The 24,426-nt window shown below is 43.1% G+C and overlaps 1 protein-coding gene across 2 annotated transcripts in view; it reads right to left on the bottom strand.

Annotated features, from left to right (window-relative positions):
* ldlrap1b (low density lipoprotein receptor adaptor protein 1b) overlaps nucleotides 1-24,426 on the bottom strand; it is a 31,478-nt gene that overhangs the window by 5,947 nt on the left and 1,105 nt on the right. For both annotated transcript variants that reach the window (XM_041060591.1, XM_041060592.1), the window contains exons 2-6: nucleotides 10,626-10,768; nucleotides 9,594-9,706; nucleotides 6,401-6,515; nucleotides 5,247-5,319; nucleotides 1,297-1,392 (exon numbers count right to left, since the gene is read on the bottom strand). In XM_041060591.1, coding sequence (XP_040916525.1) covers nucleotides 1,297-1,392; nucleotides 5,247-5,319; nucleotides 6,401-6,515; nucleotides 9,594-9,706; nucleotides 10,626-10,768 — 540 coding nt within the window. The remainder of the gene's footprint in view (nucleotides 1-1,296; nucleotides 1,393-5,246; nucleotides 5,320-6,400; nucleotides 6,516-9,593; nucleotides 9,707-10,625; nucleotides 10,769-24,426) is intronic.

The raw sequence follows: 24,426 nt of genomic DNA, 5'->3' as shown, positions 1-24,426 counted from the left end.
ATCCTGAGAATCCCTGTGACTCAGTGGTATGCCATTTGATCAGCCACAGTGAAGGGTACATAAATGTAACTGTAAAACTCTGCTGTCCCCAATCACTGCTTTAGAACTGGCAGTGAAAACTGTCACAAGACAAACGCTCAGCCTGTTTCAAAGGGAGCTCAGATGCTTCTACAGTACGGTGTATTATTCTGCTGTACAATTACACCAATTTATGTTTGCAGTCCTCTCACTGGCAGCTCGTCGTCCCACAGAACGGTCAGTGGGATCATGTTAGTCCCAAAAAAAAAAAGCACACCAAGCCTCTCTGTTACCAGAATCTGTTTCCAAGTCCAACTCTGTTGTGTCTTCTCCCTAGGGATCATCCTTAAAACCTGTATCGGTCATAAAATGCTTCACATCCAGGGCCACAGCCCCAAATAAAGTATCAGAACAGATTTAGAGAGATCCCTCTCTGGCCGGAGGCCACCTGGCTGGGCAGAGGGGGTAGCTCAGTACAAAGCTCATGTTTTCAGATGGTTTTGGAGTTGACTGCAAAATAAATAAATAACTGCCTCTGTCTCAAACGGAAACCTCCAATACCAAAAGGATCAGGGAAAATGCTAACAGTGGCTGTTAGGGTACACAGTGAGGCAGGAAAAAGGCATGCACACATAAACAAAGAAAGAAAAAAGCATTATGAGGAATAAGTGTACAGCCAATGAGCCACTGACAATAAGATGCTCCTAATCTCATTTCATCCTGGGCTGTAGACAATATGTGGAGCATATCATGCCTTAAGGTTGTTTGGCTCAGTGGATATCAACAACATGTTTGGAAGGCATGACCCCGGTCTTAAAGTCCTGGAATCTCAGGAAATCTAATGGAACAATGGGGTCACAGAAAATGTAGGCTCCTTTCATGCTTCTTACACAAACAAGAGTCAGACAGAGGATGAGTGTGTGTCCATGAAGAGTTCTCTATTATCATAAAATGTCACAGGGATCGCTGAACCAAGATTTGTTTTTAATGGATCCACTACACGGCAAGGGGGCTTTAATGTTTTCAAATTAAAGAGCGCATCATCATTATCATCACACATAATCACCTAAAAATGTCATCTGCTGTTCATTGGAATGATGCTAGTGAGAAAGGATAACCAAGACAATGCAGACTGTTGTCAGCTGACCTGCAGCCTTAATATAGGCCAACCTTTGACAAGTGGCTGAATACTCTTCCTTCCCCCGAGGCTACGACTGCAGTGACAGAGAGGGTGAGGGAGAGAGGGAGAAAGACGTGATGATGGGTGACATGACTCACCTCCTCCCTTCAGGCTGCCCAGGCTGGCCGAGCTCTCTGACTGCGAGTTGCTGGCTCCTTCCCCGTCTGAACCTGACTTCACTCGTTTCTCTTTCTCTGTGTGGGGTACGTTTGGGTGGGGGGTTGGAGGAAGACAAAAAGAAAAAAAAAATAAAGAAGAGAGCAATCAGGGGCGTGCAACCACTAGGTGAACGCCCTCACAGTGCACCGCTGAACTGTTTACTTTTCTAGCAACTGAAAATGTGTGTACTGAAATGTTTCACTAACCAAGCTTATAACGTGTGTAAACAAATTAGCAGCTATAAATTGACATCTGAGATTAAGGCCATTACTCAAACCATCTGTCAGCTGAAACTTCGAGGGCCTGGTTGGGCTTCACCACACTTCATTACTGTATACAACAGTAAGTACAGTAACTGCAGCATTTAAAGAGAGAAGACGTAGCATCTGGGTTTGATGATAATAGGCTCTGCTCACAAGTGCAACTGTAAACAGCTTTCACAGTATTTGCCCACAACACTGCTCTCTTGAACTCAGTCTAGCGGAGTCGTTTCAAGGGTCTTATTCATCAGGCATTTCAGAGTGACTCCTAGGAATTGCACTGAAAGCTAATCTAAGACTAAAAACACTTACACTTATTTTTAGCAAGATCCAGGAACGTAGAAATTATCATGGCGTACTGTTGTACTCTGTGGTTTGTCCCGGTAACAACACTTTAGTATGTATATGTGTAAATAACCCAGGTAACCATGTATGGTTACAAGTGCGAGAGTATACTACATATATACTGCAGTACATAGAGCAGACTGCAAACAAAATACATGCAGCCTAGTAAGTGCATTAAAACAGCAGGTCATGTGACTCAGCTGTATGAAACCAGCCCGACCCAACCACCTACTGCACAGGAACATGTTGCAAACAATCTATGTGATGTGGCACACCACTCCACGAAGAACAGGAAATCTCCTTCTCCACTCTTTAATTCGCCCTTTAACAACACCCCTTGTTAACTTGCCCTACATGGGAGGAACAGAAATAGGAACAGTTATTTCTGTAAGCTCCCGCGGTCTTGGGAAATGCACCATAACAATGTGAACGTACAGTATATTGTTATGGTGCACCCTCTCCTTTCAAATATCACAGCTCAGGCACGTAGCAGTGCTGCAAGATGCAGGCAAGAGACTTAGTTAGTGTTTGGTTCTTCAGCTTCGGTTGCTTGCTCGTCCGTAAAAGCCATCACACACACCACAGTGCAACATCCACTTCTACAGGCCTTTTGTTGCATGTCATACCTTTCTTCCTCTCTGCATAATCTCAAAATGCATCAGTCAGAGTTTTTTGGCAGTTGGGTGTGATTTCCTACTCTGCGATGCTTGATACAAATTTTTTTTTTTTTTTGAGTGACTAACTACTCTCAGTCTGCTCACAAATGCTGGCAAACACCTCTCTCTCTGCCCTAACTAAAATATCACGACACCCCATGATATGAAAGTTACGCAGATGCACAAACAAATTAAGGAACCACACAGGAAAACATAACACCTTCTGCACCAGTGTGATAACTCCCCGAGAGGCAGAGAATCTGACCCTCTGTAACTCAGTGGCTAGAGATTTAATGTTCATTTCTGTCTGTCCTAATGACACCTGCTTAAAGCAAGGACGTGGTTTTATTTCATCACCATCCTTGGTCAGAAAAAAAAAACACACTCTTATATCCCATGAGCCCATGTATCTAAGTGATGGCAGTGTTTCAAAAATTTCCCCAGGCACCTGTTTTCTCCGTGCAGCCTTTCCAGTGAGTAGTTTTCAGCCTGACTAAAGTATCAAACTCCCATTAAACATGGAACCAACTTAAAGATATGCAAATTCAAAGCTTGCTGCAGTGTTTACAGTGAATAATCTATGAAACACAGATTTATGAACAGAGACGGGAGCTGGAATATACGGAGAAATGTGGGTCAGGAATGTGTGGTGGTCTGTGGAGAACCACGTGGGTGGTGGGAGGGAGTTTGTAAGAAACAGATGCAGCAAACTAGATAGACATAAAGTAGATACCCCCTCTTCCTGCCCTTTTCCTCAGGGGTCTTGTAACTTTAATGAAACAGACTCAAAACAATTTTTTTCCTCTCCCAATCTCACTTTCTTCTTCTCTGCCACAAGAGAACGCTACGATTTCTTTATGAAACAAATATTCCTCCTTTCCCCTCCATAGCCCCCTACCAGCTAGGAATCAGTCCCCTTCATCAGTGACACCGTGCTGAACTACGAGAAAGCAGCTCTGGCAAATTAAAAGGGGTGCTAAACCCGTGTAGAAAACAAAGATGCGGAGAGGTGAAGAAAAAGAAAAAAGATGGGGGGGGTAAAGTTATAGAAAAGGAGTAAGGTTAAAGACTGAGAAGGCAGTATGCACTAATTTTTAGATTTAACATTCAACTGAAAAATACAAAACATCCAAATGAAGAGGCGCGAGGCAGGGGCCTGTGGCCTTGATCTCAGGAAAAATAATCCACCCCCAAAAATGGAAATGTGCACACATCAAAACATTCTCAAACGCCACAGCAGAAAGAGAAGAAGGGGTAGAAATGTGGAGTGAACGAAAGAGACGGTTGGAATTTTCATACAGTGAGAGTGTGCGTCTCTAAAGGACTGAATAAATAAGCTCGCCTTCGCATGAGACACGATCAATGGCACCGACATTGAATCTGTCAGGGGGTTGAGCTCCCACTGACACAACGCATACAATCATCTTCCTTTCTCTCTTACACACTCGCCATCCCAACACCCCTCTCTGCCCCGCCCTTCATCCTCTCTTGCCCTCGCTCCTTCTCCCCATCCCCCCTCTTTTGCTCTCCTCCTCTTGACTCCTTGTAACAAACAGAAGCGAGTGCTGGAAATGGGGGGAGGAGAGGGGAAAAGAAAAGAAGTCAACGGGTGTGGGGTGAGGGTTTAAGGTGCCAGGTGCAAAACAAGGCGGACAGCAACAATGGACGATCACAATATTCAAACAGCACCTAAAAGGCAACACGCATGGAAAGATGAGGAACAAGGGAGGGTGGAGGTGGTGGTGGTGCAGAAACCAATATTATGTGGCAAGAACTGCTCATTTACACTGGAGTCACACATGCAGTAAATTACATACATGTTCTGCTGAGCTGTTCAAGAGCATGTGTGTGACACCGTCCTTACACAGCACTTTGATTGCGTGTTGTGTCCACAGTGCTGCCTGCTCACAAATGCAGAGGTTAAAGGCTTTACAAGTCTGATATAAAACAGGAAAATATAAATATATTATGAGAAGAAAAGAATATTTTTGCAGTAAAAAAAAATTATATATATATATACATATATATTTGGGAAAATCCCAGACACATCTGAGCTCTGTTCTCATCATAAAGGAAACTGAGAAGATTAAATCCAGTCAGCCCACCTCTGCCCCAGGCTAACCTTAATTCCTCTCCTCCGTGCCCCACGTCGATACCTAGATGAGTCTTTAACCATGACTGAGTTCCCTGTAATGAAGAAGCGTCACTGAACTAAAACCTGTCTCTCTGCTCTGCGGGCGATGATTTAACCACTGTGCGGAGAACTTGTCCAATCAATGGGGACATACCTCTACCGTACGTGAGAGTGTGTGTGTTTGTGTTTGTGTGTGTGTGTGTGTGTGTGTATGTGTGTGTGTGTGTATGTGTGTGTGTGAAAAGGACAACAGTCACATTCAGGGTCAGCCACTCAGTTCTCCAGTAGTTCAGATGACCCCTCTAGTGGTTGTCAAGGTCAAGGCCAAGAAGAGACAAGAAAAATTATATTTCCACACCGTCTGGGAAATCTCAGGATAAAAGATAGGATAAAGAGTGGGGAATAACAACAGTGGGGGGGGGGGGGGGGGGAGAAGAGAGGAAACGTTTTCACTCATCCGTCACACTCTGGTCGTCAGGGGCGACCATGCGTACCTTCCTTGGCAGCCTGCCAGAATTCAAACGCCACTCTGAAAGCCTGAGCCACCGTTAGGGTTACCGCCTGGGCCTGTTGGTGGGAAGCAGAGAGAGAGAGACAAAAGTGAGACAGAGGGAAACGGCGAAAGAATAAAAGGAAGATGATTAATACTCATATGCATCTCATCCACAGGAAAGAGAATTCCAGGAAGTAGAGGAACTACGACCTTGATAAAAACAGGAACTGACCACTAACACAGGAGGGGTTCCTTCACAGATACTTGAAGAGGAGGAAGAGAAACCCGTGGGCTCCATGACAAGTTGTTTATGTAACTGGGAGGATACGTGGCCTTTTGGCCAGAACTAAATTAGTGAGGGGAAGGAAGAGGAGGGAGTGGCTCACTCTTTCTACAAACCTCCAGGGATGGAGAGAATGCCAAGAGAGGGATGACAGCCTCCCCGCCCTTCATATTCTCACTCCTGGTCTTTCTCCTGACTTAATACTTGGACATTTGCAAGTAAAGTGCGACTCAAAGTGGCAGTGCAGTTGTTCCGAGTTCTTCTTGCAACATATCTGCATAAAGCGCTTTCCACACACTGCCAGGAGCAAAAGCTGAATGCAAAATTCACTGCACAAAGAATCGGTAGCCTACATTTGTAGCTGTAGCCTGCAGCCTGATTTCACTATATATTTACTTATATGTAGCCACATTGGAAATGCGTTTTATTCTGAAACATAAGAAAATCCACCTTCTAAAGCTCATTAGTCCCCATGTTGTTTATTCAGTCCAAAAACTATATAAAAAGTATAAAAGCAAGAAGTTGTGGTTTTACAGGGGGTCCGGTAAGGGACTATTACTTAGCTAGGAGCAGGCTAGTTGCCTGGTAACCTCACAGCAATGACAAGACTTCAGAAAGTGACTGTGCCTGACAAAGAAAGAGTGAGATATAATGTGTTTATTAGTGAGCTTTAGAGGTCATGTAGGCGGTTCTGATCAGACCCAGGATAGCTGTTTCTTAGCTAAGCTAAGAAACTGCTGGATGTAGCTTCATATTCCACACGCAGATATGAAAGTGGCATCAATCTTTATATAAGTTCAACTTTGTTTTCTCATCAACAAGTTATTGGACTATGTTAAGAGACACTTAACTGCACAAACTCATTTACTCACCATTTTTCTCTTAGTGCAGAGGAAGGCATGACACTCGAGAGTCTCGTTGTGCTGGCTCTGGACAATGTAGGCAAACACTTTGTCATGCATCTTGTCCGCTGTGCAGTATGATATTCTGAAAGAAACGTATGGACAAACACACACACACAAACAGATGCACATACTTTATAAAACACTAGGACTTATAGAGTCTTCACAGATCAAGTGGGGCCATCATGCAACTTCATCTGCACTAAGCCCTTAAGCTAGCCCTGCAATCTGATTTAAACTGTTCAATCTAGTTCTCTAAAAACTATTACAGAAAAAAAAATCCCTGGTATTCTTAAAGCCAGCTGCACTCACAACTTCGCTGCTCCGCACGTGATCAAGTACACACCCCAGCTGTGTGCAGGTACAGAGCTGAACAATGTCACCAAATTGAACTAAATGGTGCACGGTGGACATCTGTGCTGTTCCACCAAAGGGATGCCATTCCTTTCTGCTTTTTTAAAGTTACTGCATCACACTCCCACTGTGGCCACCTGTTAGACAACCTAGACGCACAGGGTTTTAAATTATAGCTTTTAGACTTTAGGGTCCAGCTCCTGCAAGGTACATAAAAAGACTCACACAGACAGAGGTGATTGTTCCTGTCTTGTTGTGGAGGAGAAGGTCACCTACCGATGAGAGATTCCTCTATGTCGTGCATTTGTGAGGTATCAGTCTCACCTGTCAGTCTCAGGTGCTGAGCAGGGATTTAAATTAAGCTCTAATGCTTCACAAATAGCTTTCCTCCACTATTTGATCATCACGTCATTACCCTAATATCAAAGTGATGGGCACACTGGCCAGTAGGGGAGGGAGATCCAAAATGATGGAGGAAGGCTATAATGAATGTCTGCCATCTGTCCTTCCTTTCTCCTTTGAGCATGAGCACTCTGCTCCAGCTTCTCTGTGGTGCAGTCACACACTCGGCTAACTAATGACTAGGGAATATACAGTTTGGAATGAATAAATAAATAAAATAAATAAATAAATAAAAGCGAGGGAGGAAAAGTTGGGAGAGTTTTGAGAATCACAGCTGCGGTCTGCACAACACAGCCAAGATTTACGGGCCAACGTTTGGTCAGGGAAATTGGGTGTCTAGGCAAATCCATTACTTTTATTGGCCATCCATCTTCTCAGCAGATGTCTGGGGAGGAGAGCTCCAATGGGGTGCGACATACAACCAGCTGCTTTATGTCTTCACACCATCCTGAGGTTACAGCTGGACTCACCTCAGCCAATCATCCTTTTAATTACTGTGCTATTTATGTACTTTATATTCTTTAAACGACAGGATCCATTATCAGTGCTGCATTTTACTGCCAATGCATAAAAGGAGGGACTGGATGAATTAGGTATTTTCACACAGAAAAACCTTGACATGGTGCTGTACGACAAATCTGTAAGGAGGACATCATCTGTAGAGGTCATATGATTCGTCTCGAAGTTTTGAGGCGGTGAGAGACACTTAACCACAGAGTCAACAGCTGCAGCGGTGGCTGTGAAATAAAGTTCATGGAGGAAATTAAGGTACTTCAGGTACTTCGCCTCAAGAGTCATAACTCTGCTGAAATCTGAATGCACATGGCATGAAGCAAATAAATAATAATAAAAAACATCAAACAGGCCCTGCTAAAAGCTAAATTCAGCATATTCTTAGTTAATTTTCTAAAAATGGAACAAATACAGGCTAAAAAAAAAAGGGGGAACTCAAGTTGTAACACACAGCTAACTAACTGACTCCACAACAACCTTGTACTTCCTGTTTACATCCCCCAAAAGCTGTGAGGAAGTCATAGTTCTAAAACTTGGGATGAAGGAGTGTCAGATTTTGAAAAAGCCAGAATCTGCTGATTAATTAGTCAAATGCAAATTAATCAGCAATTTGGATAATCCAGTAATCACTGAATCATCAACAATATCAAATAATCTGTGGTTCCTGCTTTGAAAACTTAAAGTTCGGCAACTTTTTTTTGGTTTAGGGACGGTTACACATTTGGGCTTCAGGAAATTTGGATGCTCATTTTTCACATTGTTCAGTTTGATCTCAGAGTTCATTTTGACACACTTACAGCAACCAACACATCAACTTAATTTTATCTAAACCGAAGACAGTAACATCTGTTATCCTGCCTGTGATGGACCTTTGTGCAAAGATTACTCAAGTTCAATCTAAAGAAACAGCCCAGTGATGTAGAGACTAGATTTTTAATATAGATAAATGCTGTTAGCCTGAGAAATTGACTTCATCTTGCACAGTCACTCCATGACAAGAGATGCAAAATTGAACAGGTGGGAAGACTGAGACTTTTCTCTAAAACAGCTCATCACCGCAAGGTGACACCGGGGAGCTGGAAACATGGTCGGTGAAGACAACTTGTCAATCTATCTGCTCTAAGATAACTTAGGAAAACTGTCAACAAATTGAGATTTTGTCCTCAGTCTCTCAGCTTTTAGAAGAAATTATTCAGCATAAGCCTATTCATGCTTGGGAAAATGAGGGAAAGTCCCATCCCGCCTTGATATGTAGACTCATAAATGTGGAATTTTAGAAAAGTGATTCAAGCTTTTCTCATAAGCTCGAGGCCAGTGGAGGTTAGGCAGCTTTAAGCATGCAGGCTGTGGCAGGAAAGTGAGATCTGTAGACATTTACTACAGGAGACGAGTATGTGTGTGTGTGTGTGTGTGTGTGTGTGTGTGTGTGTGTGTGTGTGTGTGTGTGTGTGTGTGTGTGTGTGTGTGTGTGTGTGTGTGTGTGTGTGGTGGTGGGGGGGGGGGGGTGTATGTGCCAGTCAGTCAGTCCCACCTGAGGTAATAGCTCAGGCATACAGCTGTTGTAGTGCTCCCATGAGAGTTGAGATTGATGAGACATACTGCTGATGGACTGTCTACTCCTCTCTCTCTCTCTCTCTCTCTCTCTCTCTCTCTCTCTCTCTCTCACACACACACAGAAATACTTTACAGTGCCTTGGGAGTACCACACCCCCTTACACTCACATTTATCCAGTGATGGATGAGAAACAGAGAGTAATAACAACTTTTGTTTTATTGCGAGCAAAAAGGACAAATTCAGGGTGAAAGTATTTCATAATCTGAGACGCCCAACTGAGTTCGGGACACAGAATGAGCGACACAGAACGATCGCCCGAGGACTTGGAAGAGGACTGACCTGTATATGGAGATATTTTCTATGAGCTGGTTGGAGGCACTGTCATAAAGGATGATTCCTCGTGGGGAGACTGTTAACGTGACTTTCTGGAGTTTTTTTCCACTTGCTTTGGCCTGGAGGACAGGGAAGGGAAGAAGGAGAATTAAAGGGTGGAGGTCACAAAGAGAAAAGATGTGAGGCAGAGAGATTAGAAAGAAAAAAAAAACCCTGTCTAGCTAAGTGCCAAGGTTGCATTTATGTAAATTACAACTCAAAGGGCTAATTTTTAATCAGGCAGCCAATCAAAATGCCAGGGAAAGTGGTATACTAAAATAATGTTACAAATAATCAAGTCTTTTCATTAAGCTTTAAAAAGAAACAAAAAATAAGTTAAATGCTTGGAGATCTGACAGAACCAAACATTTGTAGAGCTGTTGGCTAAATTAGCAGTAAGAAAATATGTATCTGCCATAAGCCATTTAACAAAGACATATTCTGAACAAACACACAAACAAATCTGAATACATCAGCAAGTGTGTGAGTGAAAACCAAAGAGACACACTGTCCAGAGTAAATGAAATCTTTTCCAACTATGGCCTGACAAAATATTATTTCACACCAAGTCCACCTTTTATCCAAAACAACACTTTTTTTTTTTTTTTTTAAGAAAAAGCTCCCATTCAGCAGCCTGGCATCCTTTTCAGAGGGACACTAAGGGCAGCCAAAAGATTAGGCCCAATCAGAGCCTCTGCCTCCCTCTCCATACATCACTGTGTCCCATCATTCTGCTGCCACTAACTTCATTATCCACTGAGCTGCCAGATCCAATAACATTAAGCCTTTTCTACCATGATAAAGCTGGTGGAGCCATACAATGAGAAACAGTGTCCAAACTAATTGCATCCTCCTCTAAATGTCAGCCTGGGCCTCAGAGGTGGAGGTGTCAGTCAGGTCAGATGATGATGGGAGAAATATTATATCTGCTTGAGAGAAACTCGTTTCCTGAACAGGAGTGTGTTGACTAGAGATTTTGGTTGGTGTGGCATATCTCACCGTGGCCACTATCCTCTTGACAGCAGCCGCAGACAGCTCCTCTCCTTTGGGCTGCTCAACCATTGTGACCCCCAGGTACTTGAGGTGGAACACCATGCCTTCCAGCAGGGTCTCTCTCGTGTCCGTCCAGTTCTCTGGAAGCTCTGCGAAGAGGAGAGACACGCACCAGTGACACTTCTGCTCACCAACACTCAACACTGCTGCTTTTAATGTAAGGCAGGCTGAAAGATCCTCAGCCAGACGTGTCAGTAAAGCATTTTCTCAGTCCACTTGCAGGATGGCAGACTCAGCAAGATACGACAGCAGCCAAACCATGTCCTCATTACTGCTGTGTGTAAGGAGCACATGCTTTTTCTATTCCTCCTGGAAGTAAGGTGAAATCTCAGATTATATGGACTGTATATTTCACTGGCTAAACACAGAAATATATAAGCCTGGAGTTAGTTAAAAATAAGGAACGAGGCACTGAGTTTTCTTTCAAATCTAACTAAAAAGGTGGCCGAAGCTGTAGTCCTGCCAAACATGGACTCCCCAGCAGGAGGAGAGGAGTGTAAAGTAGCAGACCAAGAAGCAGTTTTCCTGAAAAATAAATATCCAGCAGTCTTTGAAATTTCTCAGAAGGTTGGGTTTAGTTCCATTTTAGTTTTGCATGTTTGATTTTTATATAATTTTTAAAAGTTTTCTTAAAGTTACTTATCTGTGCACCTGTTCTGTACCTCTGCTGATGTGACATTTCAATTTCCCTGCATAGGGTCAATAAAGTTTATCTTATCAATCACATAATTAAACTGGCTCCATCTACACTCCACTGTAAACTTCCTCTCATCTATAACTTACAGAATCCAGACTGATCAGACTGCCATAAAAATATAAATTAAATATGAAACATCATTGGTGGTTATTTGGAATAATTATGTTTTTAATGAGGTGTCAAATACAGGCTCCAGAGGTAAAACTGGCCCCTCTTCTCCTGACAATGGCACTTATCCAGAACTCTACATTGTAAATTTTGTTGAGAATAAAAACACTGAGGCTGTGGTTTTGATTTTCTTTTATCAGAGGAAACCTCAGTTTTCTTCATGTTACGTCAGTATAGAGTGAGCTGGGTGTGCCTGGTCACAGGACTGAGAGTACAGAGATGGAGCAGTGAAAGAAACAAAACAGCCTGTGTGAACTGAACTGCCTTCCACATTCACACCAAATCATTATTCAAATTATACTGACAGTCCAGACAAGATCTCCAACATTCAGCAGCTTTCAAACTCACCACACTTATATGTCAGAGTGGAAGTTCACGCAATTAGATGACAAACTGCTTCTCCGGTATTCGGCCAATTGCTGCGGCAATAAACATGCTAACTTCTCCTTGAAGCTCATAAAAAGTTTATGGACTTGCCACTATGCGGAGTGACACTGAGCGGAGGCCATCTGTCTCTTCAAAAGGTCCGGCAGAAAACACAATCAGCAGCATCACCCCTCCCTCCTGGGTGGTCTTCATGTCACCCAGTATCTTCAGGCTGATCTAAATACAGTCCTGTTGTCACTGTCACCATGTTTTTGTCCAAGCAGATGTGCAGCCAGCTATATGCTTTTAACTCATCGTTTCATATTTTATATTGAAACGATTAGTCAAGTTAAAGATTTTAAAAAATTTTTGAGTTAAAATACTATAAATTCACTGGTTCCTGCTGTAGCAGTTCACAGAATATCTTTGTGATTTGGACCATTGGTTAGATAAAACAAGACATTTAAATGTGTTAACTTGGGCTCTGACAACTCGATGCAGTCTATTCAATCGAGAAAATGAGAGTCGAGTATTTGAGAAAATAATCTGCTGATTAATTGAAATTAAAATGGATTTATCTGATGGCACTCAAACAATTCTTTGATACGTTCTCCCCATTTTAGCTTGAGTGTTTTCACTGTCTCTTCAGTGACACATGAGTTTTGTACAGTTCTGAATTAACAGGCTCATTCTCAGCACAGTAAAAGCTGTTGCTTTCTTCCTCATATCTGTCTTCCTCATATATATTTAAGCTTTGATGATAAACCACTGACAGTTATTATGACTGGGGATTAAATCATAAAATTGATCGCATAAAATGATCATTTCAAGTATTTAATTTAAAAATGTTTTTAAAAAAAAAAGAAAAAAAAGAAGCACAACGTAATGTTCACGTTCAACGTTCACTGGGCCAGTACTCAGCCCAGTAAGTGAGGTATTTTTAAAGCTTTGTGAACAGTACCATTTGAAGAAAGCAGCAGAGGTTAACCTCCAACATTCCTTTCCTCTCCAGCCAAACCAAGCCAGCTGTGACTGGTTGTGGAGAATGTTTTTTAATGGTCTAAATGCAGCTCTAACCAAACCCATACTTAAGTAATGGGCGAGTCTTAACAGCGAACATCCACTCCAAGGTCTTTGCGTTCCTAAGTGTGGTGAGCAGATCAGACAGTCACCCTCTTGTGTTACATTAGTGCCTGGATAAGTAGCACGTTTACCATAATATAATATGTGGCGAGGAGTCACTAGCTGCTATTCATGACGTAAAGTCATGTTACCAAGTGGTCCAAGTGGACTATAAAAGTCCATTACGAGGTGCAGCCACTTAAGACATTTGCAAACAGTTACACAAATATGATGAAGATGAATAAGCTTAACCTCAGCTGCCATGATGTTTCTAACCTTTAGTGCTCGCTCGTGTCTGTAAAAGCAACAGTGCACCTTCAGTCCGGAGATTTTCAGTGTTTCCAAAAGGAAACATTGCTGACTGATCTGCTCTGCTGAATTTCAACAATCTGTCAGATTTGCTTTGAAAACTCTCTGAGTGAGTCGAGGCTTAGGAGAGACGTCGTTCACATAATACACACAAGCGCAGCAGCAGGCTCGTGCTGGTCCAGCAGAGATATCAGAAGAAAGTCCCTCGGCTTCAGCTGCCCATGCTAATGCTCGCAAAAGCCAACTCCCCAGGGAAAGACCAGCAGTTCACTCTGACCACAGAGTCTTAGGAATACCCCATCCCAGGAGACAGAGAGGAGGCTACTACTGTCTGACTAGACTTGGCTGATGATGGGAAATCTTTAGTTTGGCCTGCCTAAAATAGACGAATAGATGAATACTCTGCAAACCTCTGCAACCTTACTGTAGCCGTTTTAGTGAGCAATGAAACACCCGCTTTCCTCAAAAGCTGACACCACAGCAGTTCAAATGAGCAACTCATGAACCGGAGCTATTTTTAGACAGGTGCATATACCCAGAGCGCTGCTTTGTATGAAATAATAACCCATTTTCATATTGGTTACATTTGCATGCACACAACCAACCCCGCACCCACCGTCAGCACCACCCCTCCACCGCGGCCACTCTCTGCAGCTGCGGTGCTGATTAGAGCGAACTTCAAAGGCTTCTTGGCTACGCTGGAAGCTTTGGCTGGTCAGTGAGTGCTGCTCGCCTGGGTGACACTGCCTGTAAATAAGCCAGAGAGAGCACGCGACGGAGGACTGATCTTTGCTGAGTGGAAGGGGACAGGGTTTTGTGGCGGTGGGGGGGACAGGTAGAGGACCACAGCTGCTGCCAACATCAGTGAGCACAGGAAGTATGAGGGTTTGATTACCCAAAAGAAAAAGTGGTGTGGATAATAAACCAGTGTGGTTTGTTCGGTCTTGTTCTGGTTTCTGCTCTGCGAGTCTTTACAAGACCAGGTGCCTGCACCCCGAATCTCTGGAAAACACACACACACATAAACCATCACAGAAATATTAACCCCACTGAAATCGAGATGCTCATGCCAGAAGAGGGAAATATGTTTCACAGAAGAAGACTCTGAACCCAAACAAAACAAAAATATCACCTGGCTTACCAGCAAATGTTGGAGGGACTGAAAAAATAAGAATTTATCACTCAGTATCTGTCAACCTTTGAGTAAGTCTCAGATGAGCCTTTTCTCAATGGTGGATTACATCAAAATGCTCACACAGCATGGTGAGATTCCCCTTCGCTCTGTTGTTGAAAAGACTGTATTAACACAAAGACTTGAGCCTACAAAAAAACACAATAAACAATACTCACACAAGATGATGACTCCATGAGAAACATCAGACCTTTCACAATCATTGTTCTTGTCTGTACTTGTCTTCTTATGGAAGAATGAATGTGAATGTCATCAATCACAGCCTAAGTCCTGGTACGATTCAGTCCACATCTAGCCAAATCACGTTCTTGCCTCAGCTGATTTATTGAGGATGCTTCGAAGACTGACTTGTATGAACTTGGGGTAGGTAAGTATCCCAGACAGTTAATGTTGCACTCTGCCACAGAAATGATCCCTCTGTTCAAGGAAAAGAAGGCTGAAACTTTCAGAAGTGCCCAAAAGTTTTTTTTCCTCTTGTTCACTTATGAAAAAAAAAAACCCATTCTGGTTACCTTTTGACCAACTAGTTTTAACTGTAAATAATTAAACATTTCACGTGTAATTTGTGATGTGATAACAGCTCATGTAGCAGTATGCCCTACTCAACCCTTGACAAACCCGCCCCCCAGCAGCCACTCACTGAAGCATGCTCAGTCTGGAATCACAGTGTGAAGTCCACTCTGTCATTCAGATGGAAACTCGCTCCCGTCTCCTCTGTCTCCTCCTGTTTAGGACAAGCCTCAACACTACACCGGTAAAACTCGACCAGGAGAAGAGCAGAGGAACAAAGAACAAACATGCAGGTACTTCCTCACTCTGCAGTTCACCTCACCTGAACTGTAGTGTAAGCCTACAGACCTTTAAAATATCTATATCTCACTGTCAGCTGTGTAGATGATAAAAAAACAGACAGGTTTAATAATACAGGAACATCAGACTGTAAGTGGGTGTGATAACAGGTCATTAAAGCCATAAGATTTCTGCATAAAGGATCTGTCTGATGGCGTTTTACACATCATGTTTTACGCAGCACGAGAGATCCGAATGTGATTAACAGATATTTCAAGTTCCTAAAATCTGCAGTGTTTCACCATATTTCAAATTTATGACCATTTCAAGGAAAGAAATCTACATGTCAATGAAAAAAAAATTCTCAAAAAATGATTCTGCACTGGTCCCTTAATACCACCTTTTCCATCGCCTCTATTTTGCCTGACTTCCCTCTAATACAGGAAGGGATACCAGTGTTAACAGTGATTGCAGGTTACACAGCGTACCACCAACAGTGTTGAGTATTTGCAGAATTCAGGCGGGTTATTGGAGGTCTTTCTGTTGTCAGAGAGCTCCGAGTGTCAGGCCAAGCTGCGGTCATCTGACTCCTCTGGGGGTTACACCAGATCGCCGTGGAGGGAAACGTTCTGGAGAGGCCTCAGCCTCTACTTTAAGATGATCTGAGTGCATGCATGAGTCTGGGGCTTTCCATGGAGTTCAAATGAAGCTAAAACTGTAAAGGCAGTCAGGCCCTTTTGATGCAACAAGAGATATAGAGCAGAGAGACAGCACAGAGGTCTCGGGAATTATAATCAAAGGGATTTGAGGGCTGAGCCCGTGCAGCAGGAGAGCATTAGAAGCGTGGTGGATGTGGTGGGTATTTCGGTCAAAGCCAACACAGAGGAAATGAAGCAGGCGATTTGGACAAGGGAGGGACGGAGAGGATCACTATCGCTATCCCTGTCAACAGCCAGCGACAGTGACAGTAATGAGGAGAGAGGATCTGCTCCTCCTGGCCTTGACTCTGCTTTAAGGAGGGAAGGCAACGGACGGATAGACAGAGAGACAGACAGACAGAAGGGTATGGACAGAGAGAAAAGACAGAGGCAATGAGACATAAGTGAATGAAGTACAAGCTGATGAAAGAGAAAAGGGAAGTGAGGTAATCATGAACTGGAGACAGATGACCAAGAAAAATATGCAAATGATGGCAGGGAGTCAAAATTCTCACCATAAATTCTCACACACACACGCATACACACACATACACACACACACGCCCCCTTCACACAACACATGTAATGGACAATTAGGGAGATGCAACAGTTTAATCACCGTGGAAACAGCAGGAGCAGTCTGCTATGCTGTGAGTGCAGGCTAAATAATGTAGTTAATACTCAGGGGCTGGCAGAGAGGGAGACATGCATGCAGCGATACAGGGATAAAAACACAAATCACCACGGAGCCATCCTGACAACTTGGTCGTTTCATCACTGCGATCTAGAGCTTGTTTCCAGCCAACATTAATAGTGTTTCTCTATTTAAAAATGAATGAAAATGTGTCTCTAAATACAAGATGTGACTGTCCAATGGTTGAGGACAGACAGTGATGAAGATGTAAATGCCCACTCTTCATCACAGTCAGTGACACATTTCTCAGCCAACAACAAATTCAAAAGGTGACAAAGTTGAGCAGGTGACCAGGCTTTGGTGTGACTGAGTTGGTCTGCTGTGACTCTACACCATGATTAACCATCACATCAAACTGTAGGAGTTAATGTTCCACTATTCAGGATTTTTTTTTTTTTTTAACATCCTTGTTGTTGACATCATTCTACAAGTAATACCAGATACCAGATGTCAGTCTAGCTATGAGTACATGAGCAAGCCTCTGCAGTTAGATATTCAACCCAGTCCGTCATGAATGATTATTTTGGGATTCTCAGGAAGGGGAGGGGGAGGGGGACTGGCAGCAAAGTGGTCCAGCTTGGTTTAACATACAAAAACACACGCACAAAAAAAGACTCTGGGGTCAACAGTCAAAGCCCCGCAGCCACTCCACAGCTCCAGCAGGCTCCACAAGTCGAGCCTGCTGCATCAACAGTTTCCCCTTTGTTGAGATTTGAAAGGAGCTTCTGAGCACGGAGAGCTCTCCGCGTGGTGTCGCATTGGCTTCAGTGAATGAATGAGAAGAGGGAGTCCCGCCGCATTCATCTGATCCCTCTGGATCCCAAATGAATGACTCATTGTTTTTGGTCTGGCTGGACACACTCCTGCCCACCTGCATACCATCTCCTGAACAGGATGGGAAATGAATAAAATCTCCACTGGGGCTTCTTTTGTTCTAAAACACACCTGTGACCGTACAGTGAAACAAGCACCGATGCCTGGCTTTGGATGGAGATGTGAATCACCGCGGGATATTGGGATAAGGCGTGTTGTACGGCTGCCTTTCGTGTGGTCCTTTCAGGTAGAACTGGGCGGTATGTCAACGTTTTAAGGTGCATCAATATATTTTCAAACAAGATATAGGATGAGACAAAATCGTTTAGATCGAAATAGTTTAATGTTGCATTACGTAACCCATTTCTTCCGTAAAGTGGTGCCAGTGTTTGCATCTTTCTTCTCTCACACTCTCTACACAACCCCGCCCCCACTCTCCCTCTGGGTCTGAGCGCAAACCTGGCCCACCCGCTCACAAGTTCTCCTGCAACATGAATGTAGACACAGAGCCGATCCACACTGCTGAAGAAGTCCTGGTTTGTAAAAAGAAAAAACAATGGTTCACCCATTTGGAGATGGTTCGGATTTAAAAGATATTTTATTGTTATTTGCACAGCTGTGTGTTTTGTTAAGCAGAGGAGGAAAACCTGTAATTGTACTCTATGTTAATCAGCCAGTTATTGTTATTGAAAACAAGTGAAGGCGCATTCGCAAAGCCTATTTTTATTTAATACAGGCTTTTGAATTTATATAATTTCTCACTAACATGATCTGCAACTGTATATTTTCAAACAAGGAAGGAAATCCTGCCTTTACATTTCATTTAGATCACAGGCTGTTTTAATAAAAGAGCTTGTGATATATCTCATGTAGCTCTGACCTACAGCTGAACATTTAGCTCACTTCATAGAAAATACATAGATTTATATCGTCCATCGCCATTCAGCCTAAAAATACCATGGTGTGATTTTTGGTTGATGTCACATAGCCAGTTTTACTCAGAGGATCAGTATTTAACTCAGGACAAAGGTTACACAATCCACTCTACAGCCAGGGATGCTTTGTATGTTCATGTGAAAATCATAGTCAGTTCTCAACCTAAACAAACTGGTACTGGAGGGAAATACCTGATGGCAAAGACAAGCCTGTCACGTTCAGGTGCAAACAGTAGACAAACAATCTCTTAAAAGATAAGGGTTGCACAATTCTCTGTTTCTTATTGTTAACAATCAAATACAGAGATCAAAACCAACAATGTGCTACTGTGCATGTATGTTTGTATATAATAGTTTCCTGTATTTTTGATACAGCCACACTGCAAACAATGTGGAAAGCAAAATTTGCTCATTTGTCTTCAGCTCTTCAAGGCCTCAGCTGACCTACGCCTGTGGTGACATGACCTCCTCTTATCTCACGACGACAGGACACGTGCAAAAAAAAAAAAACCTATTCCAGCATTATTAGATTCCAATCAGGACACTTTGGGCTAATTTAGAAACTGCCGACTCAGATGAGGGATGAGAGATGCCTAGAGGGATACACAGAGACACAGCACAAAGCTTGTTAAGAAAGAGCTTTGGACAACTATTCCACAAAAAAGTTAAGTCTTACATTTTTGTTGCAGACTACTGACTGTGGTCTCATGTAACCCTGCTGTGTGCTGCGTGCTCTGTGTCAGTAAGCCGTTCAGGCTGTGCAGTGCAGGTCAGAGACGAGCACCATCATCACTAATTCCTAACAACAGACACAGCCATTAAGGGGAAAAGGCTGAAACAGAGAACTGTTAAGAAGAGAAAGACTGAGTGTTAGAGGGAAAAAAAAAAGTGTGTTAGTACACATGGGGGCGATTGTGACTGTCTGTCCCCGCCTGGTGCAACGACTGATCCGGTGCTACTGTTTCCCCTCTCAACTTCAGCTTCTGGAGAAAGGATACAGGAAATGTTTTACATTTTATTGGTAACCCAGGTCAAAGTCTCTCTGTGTGACATACACAAATAACAGCATTAGATAAGAATGACCACAGAGACATAAACTACCGGCCAGTTCACTAAAGGAGCAATCGACACACAGTAAGTAAGATGAACAGTCAGTGGGGACTTTATGCCCAGCAGTCTGCGACCCTTTTTTGTCTGTGTCCTTGGGCACCATGACGCTCCTCTCGTTTTACCTTCTACAGCAGGCTTATGATGTTCTTAAATATCCATGTTGGAGCATTCCCAAAGATCCAGAGGAAATGATACATGACTGTGCAGCTATCAGTATTTAATTTGATGACCATCCAAAACAATTCCAGTTGGGTGAAGCAAAAGGATTTGCAGAGGATAAGAGTCTTATAATCACGGTTTAAGTCCTAACATTGAGACACGTGTCTTTCAGTATTGGCTAAATCCACTCAAAGGAGGAAAGATAGGAAAGAGAGAGAGAGAGAGAGAGGGGAGAAATGAGTGGTCATGCCAGTCAGGGATTACAGCTGATGACCAGCTGAGGCCAGAATGTACTCTCAACAAGAATCAGGGTTATGAAACTGATCTTTAAAGCACCCTGTGCACAGCAGCGCTAAACAGGAGGAGCTGGATCCTACTGCAACTCACATAATACTGACAAATAAGGATGGCGATTTTATAAAACAGCTGAGCGTATCATCGTCTATGAATGTAAACATCAGTCAAATAATCATTCAGAAAAATAATTGCTAAAAACAATTTTCATGTTCAATACACATGCATCAAACTAGATGCCTTGACAGTGACCAAATCCCTGGACTTCATCCAAAACAGGCTTGTGGAAAACCCATCCCGATCTCAAATACAACCAAGGACAGCCAGAGCCGGTCCGAAATAAAACCAGACAATGAGACTTAATCCAAAATGTGGTTGACCTGCAAAGACCAAAACAGAGACACAACACTGCCACCAGCATGGTGCATCACTAATTAATGAGCAGCTGTGGACGAAAAAAAATAGAGCTGAAACGTTTAGTGGACTGACATAAAAATAATCTGCAACTGTTGTGATAATCGATAAATCGTTTCGGTAAGTTTTTGAGGAAAGATGTGAAACAGTCTGATTCCAGCTTCTCAAACATGAAGAATTTTCTGCTTTTCTTTGTCACCTCAATATATTGGGACTTTTACACACCACCTGACAGAGAGTCCATTTGGATCTACTCAGGTATTAGACATACTGACACTTAGACCCAAGACCTGCAGCAAAAAAAAAACTATATATAATTTGAACCAAGTCCTTGTCAGGTCTCCAGTTGCTTGGAACCAAGAGGACCCAGTACAAGAAAAATAAATGAACCATTTGTTTGCTTTGACTGTTTGAGTCTGTGTTTTATTACCATATTACCTAAAGGGATTTATGAACATGCCTCTTGTACAATGAGTTAGCTCTTGACAGAAATGTGTGCAATGTGACTCTGCATCCTCTCTCCATTCCGACTATGTTTTTTTCCTCAGTGCAGACACACAGGTGGTGGGCAGAAGGGCAGCCCGGTGAGAGGTAAAGGAATCTTCCATTGCTGAAAATAATCCCCCTTGCATTCCCAGGGACGTCGTATACAAGACGAATTTAAGGGAAAGGGTGTGTCATGTGTGGTTTCACAAGATTTCACTAACACTGCCAGAAGACAGCAGGGATTTTCTCCAAGCTATGGCCCCGGGTATACTGGGACCTTGAAGAAAAAAAAAAAAGACACCTTTTAGAACAAGCATTGGTTTTAAGAGCAGGTCCTTAAAACTGGAAAGTCCCACCTGAATTACAGGTAAGGGGGAAGGGAAAGGACAGGTTGCCGCATCAACTACACAAGTTTCATTCCTGTCTACGGGTCAAACATCCAAAAGACATCCCACACCCCTCACAGCCTGACTGATAAGTCAGAGAAAAGGGGGTATTCCTACTGTTGGTGCCCAGTAATATCTTACTCCGGCTTCAGAGGCCGTAGACCAATGTTCTTGTCGTGGCTGTAGCAGCGTCTGGTAACATTAACTCACTTGCTCAGAACAGATTAAAAGGAAAGGAGTTGAAATTGCTGGGGACACAGAATGACCAACAAGGTGAACTGCTTCCAGGCTGAGATAGCTGTCTAAATATACTTAATTGGGATTTGTAGGCTTTCCTCTTGCTGTCCGAGTCTCAAATGGGCATATATTTAGTCACCAAGACGTCCTGCTGACAGAGAACTGTGAACTACCACACTGACCATATGTCTAGACATATGGCCGAAGGAGATTACATCAATTATTTCTTACCAGGAAGGTGGTGAGCCGCAGTGCTTCCTGTTCATACAGAATGGAATAGTCATTCAAAGCAGTCTCCACTGTGAAAATAAAAAGTGCTCTAATTCGTTGAGTCAGAAAAGAAACACACCTTGGTGGGGACTTGGTTTTCTAATTTAGTTTCTGCCATAAATGTGTTTTTTTTTTCTTTTGGAGCAAATTTTGCAGTTTACACATAAAGGAACACAGTCCACTGGAGCACGTATGAGGCAGGCTCTCATGTGCACCCTAAATGACCGACCGGTCTGACTATTGCACAGGGAGAGGGGGTAGGAGAGACCAAAGAGTGCACATCCTTGTTTCTTATGATACAACTCTCTGGTAACATGCCGCCTTCTATTTGTTTGGAGTATAAATTTGACAGTTGGTAAATTCTCACACATTACCTTTTTAAAGTATCATATTTTTCCTGCCGTGTCAGCCGATACAAGAGAAAGTCAAACATCTATTTCCTCACAGGATTACAAACTGCCCTCGTGGAGGATCGGTGACACAGCGTGATTGTGCAGTCCTATCCAAACACACTCACATGTGACTCCATGCACTGATTCCACACAGAGAAGCAGCTTACAGATACAGATGATCTGACAGGGCTTTAAATCAGTGAGGACTTTACAACTCCATAAAGGGTCCTGCAGGAAGCAATCTCCATTACAGCCTGGAAGGCCCCTTTGGATGACTTTGTGCAGAGGACACAACACTGACAGGCCAGAGAAGGGCCAGAGGTTCGGGGGGTGTTAACTGGCCAGTGCAGACCACACAAGTATATGCTGTAGAATGAATGGTACTTTTAAATTTAGTACCTATTATTTATGTGATTTTGCATTATGAAATGTACATTAAACCTACGGATGTCAACCTCTGTCACTGCAGATATGTTTTTCTGAAAAATGTACAATATGCAAATGGCTTAACAGCTACTGCCTCCGGTAACTGTAACCACAATGAGGACTCACACATCTAGAGGAGGTGCTGCATTTGATGCAGCTCAAGTGGTTTGAGATCATACACACTCCCCATTAGCCATCTGTATAGGTCGATCCTGATATGTAGCTGTTTCAATATTGACAAGCCCACAGAAGACAGCTCCTTGACCAGGAATGTGGGAGGGAACTGTCTCTGTTCAATGCAGACAGGGATTTTCTACCTCCCACACTTTTCAGATTAGTAAAGAAAAAAAAAAGACAGGGCCTTCATGACCTAAAAAGATGGTTGATGTTACATTCCCTTTTTCACCCCTTCTGTAAAATGGCAACTATTTTGATGGAATGAGAGGGCAGAGCAGAGAAACATTCAGCTCAGCACACTGCCAAAAAGAAACTGAGCTGTTTAAAACCATACAGGAAATGACAGAGCTGACACATTCTTGCCCGTGCTGTGGAACAAGGCTGCAAAAGAAGGGCAAATAGTGCAAACCATGCGCTAATGTCAGCCTACTTTCAATGTTGATGTGCAGAGATCATTAAAGAGACACTGACAGTTTTATGAAAACAATACTGGAACCTGTTACAATCCACCACTGACAGTGGGAGAGAAGGAATGCAGTGCTGTTAGATGCCAAAGAAGTGAATAGGCTGCTTTGACAAGACCAAGCTCAACACATGGGAGGGAGAAACAATTTTACTGGAGATATGTGGCAAAACTTTGCCCCAAATTATAAACCTGTCTACATCAAGAAATTTTTCTTAGAAATAACAACCCAGAGTCAGAGGACATGCCATCAAAAGAGTCCCCACAGTTTTCATTATGTGGTCCTAAATCACAATATCTGCATGCGTCAAATGCAAAAAAGACAACAACTGGGTCTTCCTTAAGGCAGGAGCTCACAGACACTACAAGATGAAACAAGTTGCTGCTTATTCTTGACACAGCAGTTCACTGGTGCATTCTGAAACACAGTTAATAGCCTATAATTACACCAACAGGTTGGGGGGAAAAAAGAGGAAGACCAACAGTTATTTAGTCACAGGCAAAATCAGTAACCTCAAAACAGGAAAGTAAAGTAGATGAAGACATAGCATGATATATATAAAAATAACTGTCAAGATCAGCTTTCCTCTGCCAGCTCTGGCAGCAACAAGACAGAGAGAGGGGGGAAGATGTGACTTTTGCCACAGATTGGATGTGGAGGTATGGCAAAGTTCAACATCAGCGACTGACTGGTTGTTGGCCCTCTGTGGTCACTGCCTGGTCAGATGTGGAGGGACCATGTTTATTGTGCATCACTCTCCCCCCACAGGGAGGAGTGAAGCGAAACAAAGCATCGATTGCACTGTGTGGCACGTGTGACATCCTGCTGCCAACTGATCTATTGTCTATGAAATAAATAAAAAACGGGGGGGGGGTGGAAGAGGCATGGGAGCAGGGGACATTCCCCTTTGTGTAAGCAAACATAAAAGGGTCTAGGCAGCTCAGCCTGCATGTGAAAGCCATGCTAGCATGGTCATGCTCAGCTCTCAGTGATTGTACACACTGGAGAGATGACGCCGGGCATCCGTGTGGAAATCCAAAATAAACCTGAGGGGGTGATCATTAAACCCCTGATTCGTGCTCGGCTGAACCGGAGACCTCCATAAAGGTTCAGAGACTCCGCAACCACTCCTTGCACAGCCCCTCATTT

Source organism: Toxotes jaculatrix, chromosome 17 (genome assembly GCF_017976425.1).
Source record: "Toxotes jaculatrix isolate fToxJac2 chromosome 17, fToxJac2.pri, whole genome shotgun sequence".
NCBI classification, from domain to species: domain Eukaryota; kingdom Metazoa; phylum Chordata; class Actinopteri; family Toxotidae; genus Toxotes; species Toxotes jaculatrix.
The sequence above is the reverse complement of the archived record's forward strand: the minus strand, read 5'-3'. Positions and strand labels throughout refer to the sequence as shown.